Below are 7,087 nucleotides of genomic sequence, written 5' to 3' on the forward strand. Positions count from 1 at the left end.
GCTTTCATTTACACCTGCAAATGGGTACGAGGCAAGTACGGGCTGTTCTCAGCAGGAACACTTCTGCTGAGGTTGGTGATGATGCATAACCCATGTGATGCTCAATCCTGACCACAACTCCAGCAACACCACCCAATCACTAAGTAATCAGGAAGGAGAAGACCACTACTGGAGGAAATGCCACATCCAACAGGGCTGGTACCCTCTGTGGCGACCTGTGCCAGAAATACTTGGAGCCAATGCAAGTCAAAAAACTAAATGGCCCAATTAAGGTCACTGAAGCATTACAGAAATGAGCTGCCCAGGCATCTCCTAGGGACACGGCCTCCTGTTTTACGAAGTGCAAAGTGGAAAGCACTTAGCAGGTAGACCATATAATTTTTCCACTTCAGCTGCACTTCTGGAAACAAAGGGGTTTCTTATGTGCTCTCTGCCTTCAGCTGGGGTTCACATTGCTCTATAACATGGCTCCTTTGTAAAATTACAGGTCGGGGACAGCATGGTTTGGGGCAAGTCCCCACACTAGTTTGTAGCTGTAACAGATACTGCAATTATATGAATGCTTCGGCTGAAACACAGTGTTCCTTGGTGAATTACTTCCTTCAGGTTGGTGGAACATGTGTAGGCAGAAAATTCCCATTTTTCTCATCAGGTAGGTGTGTAACTTCCATATCAGATGATCAGTTGTCAAAATATACATTTAAGAGATTATCTGTGAAGATGTTGTGGCATGAGGTGACAAAAACAAGCATCATATGCAGTGGACTGTGACAAGAACGTGGCAGGTCCAAGGCTGTGTGTATCTAATGAGCGAAACCTGGGCAGCCTGCTAAAGTGTCCACATGGCTCCTTGCAGAGTAAATTTAGAAGCAGAAGTTGTCAGATCACTTGGTTTTCTTCTAAAGAAGTGACTCATAAGCTCAGGAGAGATTGGTCTTTGAAGATGGTGGTGGGATGGGGTCAGGAGCCCCATGCTGTGTGTCTGGCCCTGGACAGACTCTGCAGAAAGCAGTGTTCTGTCCATGACACAAGGGCTATTGCAAATGTATTTTTTCTGGGTACTAACTGCACACTCTCCTTTGCAGACACGGAGGAAAATGGCTTCAGCCACCCTTCAACGGTTCTCAAAATCCTGAAGTCCTTGATGCTGCAAAGACCAGACAACAAAAAATGACAGCTGACCTGCAAGCATGAAATGCGAAGCTTGGCTTTAACTCAGCTCATTGTTTCTCAGCTCAGCTGTTACTTAAAAGCCATGTTGTTTTGCAAAGCCCAAAACCTCATACTTTCTGGTTATTGGATTAGAAACCAGGGGGAAAACACATTACTTCAGCTCCTAAATACAACTGGATATCACTAGCAATGAGTTACCAACCCAGCACTGCTGTTAACACCTACCAGTGCTCACACTGACCACACCACTACCTGCTCCTCACATTGGGGTTGTCCTCCACTCCCCGTATGAGCAGCACATAAATCAGCAATTTGTCCCAGCATGCTGACAGGGCAGGAAGACACAGCTCTGCAGGGCAGTTATGCACGAAACATCTTACCCAAGCACCCCACACCACGAGTCACAGACCAATCGACCACCATGAAGCATTTCAAAGGCAACACAGAATTAATTTCTGTGATGGGATCTCCTAACAGATAGCATCCAAAGAGCAGCTCTGATGAAATGCATTAGTTGCCTCAAGTACAACAAAAACAAATGCTGTAATTAATCTTGAAAGCTGCCAGAGACCTTTCCTTTGTTCCCCAGGCTCCCAAGTTTCCACTACTTCATAAAGCAGCAGGGAGGGACAGAGCAGCCTTCCACGTTGCAGGAAGGGAAGGCAGAAAGCCCAGCACTTCAGAGACCATGTGTGCACATCTCCCCTCCAGCAGATCCCAGTGAATGCAGTCACTAACATGGCACAACATCAGGGAGCACAGGCCTGCAGCCCTCCTGAGCCTGGTGGCCTGGGGACACTGCACAGTCAGCACCCACCCACCTCCCAGCATCACCTCCCCAGGTCTCTCAAGACCTGCTGGTGTCTGGGCAGAGGAACCTGGCAAGGTTACCATGCTTTGGTTTTACAGGCTAAACACAAGCTGCTACCCACCATGACTGGGATGCAGGGCTACCTGAGGCTGCTCTAATATCTTTTGCATTGATAAAGACAAGTTGGGGGTGAAAGGTCTGAGAAGCTCCATAAGCATCAGTAAATGGGACTTCCTCAAAGCCCAGGTATTTGGGAAGATGAGCCCTGATGGGTAGCTGTAGCTGGAGCAGCATCTCCTCTGAGGCCTTCACTCTGCTGGTGGAGAAACAGGCTGGGAATGAGGTGTGGGACCAGAGAGGCAGCATCTCATGTTCCAGGGATAAGCAAAGTCATGCTGGATCCAGCAGCCTCTGCAAGCATCCAGGCAGTCTGAGGAGCTGCTGGAGCATCACTCACATACTGCTGGGATGGAGATACTGCTGTGACCTGCCACACTGGGAAAAGAGCCTGCAAAGTGGTCCTGGGTCATGCTGGGGCTCCTGCTGCCAAACCATTCAATAGCTCTGTGCCTCTACCCCCTTGCCAGCTCATGTTCTACAGGACCAATGCACAGCACCACACACAGCGTTTCATTACAAACCTCAGAGTGACAAGAAGCGTTAAGCAGATATAAAGGACATCAGTCATTTACCCATCTGGTGGAAAGTCTACTTGCTGGCAGAAAATAGGGAGGATTGTTATGGCAAAATCTACCATATGGCACCATTATGTGGAGCTTTGCAAGTGCTTTCCCTGAGCGTGCAAGCAAGATTTCAGCCTTTGAAGAAACACTGTATTGTTAGCCTGGATATGCAGCAGCCTCTTGAAAGAAGCTGTGACAGATGGCACAGCTTTGTTCTCTTGGTTTGCAGGCAGCTCGTGCAGCCCCAGCTATTTCCCCTTGCTGGGGCTGAGCAGCCCCACAACACATAGATCCTCCTGATGTGTAGAGGAGGAGTGATGGCTTCAATCTGATGGATGTTGCTTGAAGGGTACCATAGTGCTGCACAAGACCCAGGAAGCAAACATCGCCGACCTGAGCTAGTGGGATGCACTGGTGTCGATCCAAGGAGAGCTGCACGAAATGGGCAAGCCTTGTCCCAGTCAAGGGAGCTGCAAACTGGTAAATCTTCCTGAAATATCCTGCTTTTGTCTGTACCTCCCTGCCAGCACCTGCTCCACCCTGGGTGGCTGAGCCTGGCCAGAGCCCCAGCAGGACAGCAGACAAAGAAAAGCCTTTCAGATGGGGCCAGTGCCTGTTTGAGCGACATCCCAACAATACCCTGATGAAAACCCATTCAGTCCAGGCAGGGAGAAAGGAAGGGAAAGGGAAAAGGTTCCTCTGGGAGGAAGCAGTGATCAGTCATTGACCACAGCACAACATCTGCATCTGCTCTCAGCCAGGGAAAAGCCCTTGCCTGCTGCATACCACTGGCTGGGATAGGGCACATCATCACTGCAGCCCAGGACAGAAATTGGGCCTTTCTTACAGGGTAATTGCTTCTGTTGGTGCCCAGGCAAAGAAACCAACATCCCCCATTTCCCCGTTGCTCCTGCTAAAAAACACTTGCATGGCCACAGAATAAAAACCCATTTGTTTAACTGTTCTATTGAACTATCTAGTTAAAATCCAAAGTGTCCATCTAACATAAAGCAGGCCATAAAACAGACACCAGGTGAGCAGATTGAGCCTTGAGCTGACCTTAGAGTCAGATGCTCCACATCCCTCTACAGCTCAGTCCCTCATTCTCTGACACTGGCATGGGACAATCACCAGTTTCCTTAAGCTACAGTCAGATGAACAGGTATTTTGTGAGATGGCTCCAAAAAGGAAGAGGTTTAGCCTTTGATATACATAGCAGATTGGGATCCGCAGAGCAGCGACCCTGCTGTATTGTTGGTCTCTCTACGAGGATTGTCCATCCCAGTTGCCAAACACATCACTCAACATCCCCAAAGGTGCTGCCCATCGCAGGCCTGAAGTCTTCCATCATTGCCACTCTGAGTCCCTAATGGCAAAAAAGGGGGCAGAAAAGTCACTACTGAGCTGTGAGGGAAGAGTTGGCCAGGGACCAGCCCGAGCTGGCAAAGCCTCTAGATCCCCTTTCTAGCCTCTTTGACTTTCCTCAACCCAATCGGCCAAGACCACCGAGGACTTTGGAAGGAGCCCTGGTCCAACAGCGCAGGCACAAGGCATCCTGTCCCGGATGGTGGAGCATGATGGGTCGGATGGCATCAGCCTCTCACAGGCATGAAAATCAGCCCAGTGCCTCTGCATGATTTCTCTGTCTCTCTTCCAAATGTCACACAGTGGGTTTATACAGAAACAGTGGGACACTTTCCAAACCATTTAACTCACGCTGAAATGTAATACTTGACACCAACAGGTTACTGAGAGCAAGAAGGAGCTGTTGGAATGGAAGAATGGGAGAATTTGCATCTTCACTTGTCCCAAATGGGAGAGCTCAGTTTCTGCCTTGGGTCAATATCTGCCTGATGGTTTTTTTAGGGAGCCAGAAGGGTTGCAGCTGCTTGCACAGGAGCACAGCGGGTACCCATTGCCCCCCTCCCCAGTCTCCAGAGAGCCAGTGCTGTTCCTGCTGTCATCATGCCCTGTGGCAGCAGCTGCCTCTGAGCCTTATTCCCACCCTTTGCTAGGGCGAAAAAAAAAAAAAAAATCTCAACAGCAAGGAGCATGGGATGGAGAGCAGAAGGGCCACACCAGGGCATGCCCCAGGCACAACTGGTCCCTGCGAGTGTCACAGGGCTCCTGCCTCACTGCACAAACAGCAGTTCCCTGCAGCACAGCATCAAGCATCTGGCTGAATGTCATACAATCATAGAACCAAAGAATGGTTTGAGTTGGAAGGGACCTTTAAAGGTCATCTAGTCCCAACTCTCTACAATGAGCAGGGACATCTGCAACTAGATCAGGGAGCTCAGAGCCACATCCAGCCTTGCCCTGGATGTTTCCAGGGATGGGGCATCTACCACCTCTCATGGCAACACGGGCCAGTGTTTCACCACCCTCAGTGTAAAAAAATTCTTCCTTGTATCTAGTCTAAATCTCACCTCTTTTAGTTTAAAGCCATCACCCCTTGTCCTGTCACAACAGGCACTGCTAAAAAGTCTGTCTCCATCTTTCTTATAGGCCCCTTTTAAGTACTGAAATGATGCAACCTCTCCCCAGCACCTTTTCTTGTCCAGGCTGAACAATTCCAACTCTCAGCCTTTCCTCACAGCCCAAATGTTCCAGCCCTTTGCTCATTGTTATGGCCCTCCTCTCTGTCCCTGCTCCAACAGGACCATGTCTTTCCTGTGCTGAGGACTCCAGAGCTGGACAAAGTACTCTTAAGTCTGGGGGAGACGCTTTGAAAATCCTGGGCTGGGATGATGTGCCCCACACGTGAGCCGCTACAAATGCCTTCTTCAGGCTGGCTGTCAACCCTGAGCTGCAGCACAAGCCCTTACACCGCCTTTGGTTGCGGCACTGGACGAGTTTTCCATGGGAAAGAGTTTCCCCAGGAAAATCTGATTTGGCCAAGTTATCAGTGGAGAAAAACATGAAACAGAGGCAGTCACTCCACCTGAACAAACCAAACCTGACAAAAGCAGTGTTTTTCAGGACTGCTGCAAGAAAAGCCCTGATTCAGGGATGTCTTGGTCTCACCATGCTGTGGTGGGTGTGCCAGTCTGTTTTCTCATCCTGCCCACAGAGAAGGATGTTTGGGCAAAACTGGCTCTTAAAATGTAACCTAGAACTCTTCTCTAACAAGTGGCCAGGATCACCAAAACCATGCTGCCTGGCTTCTGCTGGGACATGTTCTACCATGAGCTGTGACCAACTAGCAGCTCCCTCTATTCATGAAAGCATTGTAGAGAAAATCCATTTCACTGCTGAATCAAAGTGGAGCATTTTTGGATCCAACAAAGTACTCCAAAATGGTTTTGCTTAGAAGAACTTAAAGCCTCTTTTGGGCTGACATTCTTTATTTTTTGATTCTTCTCTTTCAGAGTTTTGATACTGAAGGACAGAAAAACAATATCCTGACTTCCCAAATCTCAATTTAGCCCAAAATTTCTGAGAAGAAAATACCCAGCAAGTAAAGTCATTTTGCACCTATACGGGATACCCTGTTTTCCATTTTGAATATCCCTGCATCACACTGGAGATGTATGAAGTCAAACCAGCCCCCAAGCCCTCCCCTAAGAAATCAAGGCTTTCTCAAAAGAAACCATCCCAAACTAGCAAGACTCCTAACAGCAGCTCCTGATCCTCTCTTTACATAAAAGCTTTCTTGAAAACTCAAAATTAAGCCTGGAGAGACTAGAAAAAGGAGGAGAAAAAAAAAGAAGGAAAAGAAAATAAAACTAAAAAGCATCCTACTTACCACCAGCTCGGTGAACATGGCATCCAGCTCCTCCACTGGTGGCATGGGCAGCGCAGGCTCCATGGTCTGCAGGGCGAAGCTGCTGTCGTTGCGCAGCCGGTACGTGATCTCAGGGTGGTCACTGCTGCGAAAGCAGCAGAAGATGAAGGAGATCCCCCGACTGCTCCTCTTCCTTGGAGCCATGGTCAAAATCCTCTGCGTCCCTCCCTCCTGGGCACTAGATCCTGGGGGAAGAGAAGAGAGGAGGCTCAAGCAGGGGCCTTGCAGTGATGCACTCTTGTCCTGCTGAGGGGAGGAGGAATCAAAGCCACCCACGTGCTCAGTACAGAGGGGAAGAGCAGAGACAGTTGGTTTATGTGCCAAATATTTCTGTTCAGATTTGACATTTATGTCCCTGGCAACCTCGACAATTGCGTGAATGAAAAAGATGCATTTGCCTTGTGCTGAGACCTGCAGTGGTAAGGGGGTGCTTTACCATCCCTGTGGAGAGAGGGAGGTGGACCCCCACCACTGCTGCAAAACCCAGATCTTCACCAGCCTTCTCATTTCCTGGCAGCCAGGCCAGCCCTTGTCTCAGTCCAGCCAGGAGTGTGGAACAGCTGGATGTGTTCAGAGCCACCAGGTTCTCGGCATGGGTGACTCAGTGCTCAAAGACCTTATGTGGCTTAGGAT

General features: G+C 49.2%; 1 protein-coding gene across 2 annotated transcripts in view; it reads right to left on the bottom strand.

Annotated features, from left to right (window-relative positions):
* Positions 1-6,622, bottom strand: part of DAAM1 (dishevelled associated activator of morphogenesis 1) — a 56,825-nt gene extending 50,203 nt beyond the window's left edge. For both annotated transcript variants that reach the window (XM_054400812.1, XM_054400813.1), the window contains exon 1: positions 6,416-6,622. In XM_054400812.1, the coding sequence (XP_054256787.1) occupies positions 6,416-6,598 (183 nt within the window). In that variant the 5' untranslated portion in view covers positions 6,599-6,622. The remainder of the gene's footprint in view (positions 1-6,415) is intronic.
* Between the last annotated feature and the right edge of the window lie 465 nt (positions 6,623-7,087).

This window comes from Indicator indicator, chromosome 4, assembly GCF_027791375.1.
Source record: "Indicator indicator isolate 239-I01 chromosome 4, UM_Iind_1.1, whole genome shotgun sequence".
NCBI classification, from domain to species: Eukaryota; Metazoa; Chordata; class Aves; order Piciformes; family Indicatoridae; genus Indicator; species Indicator indicator.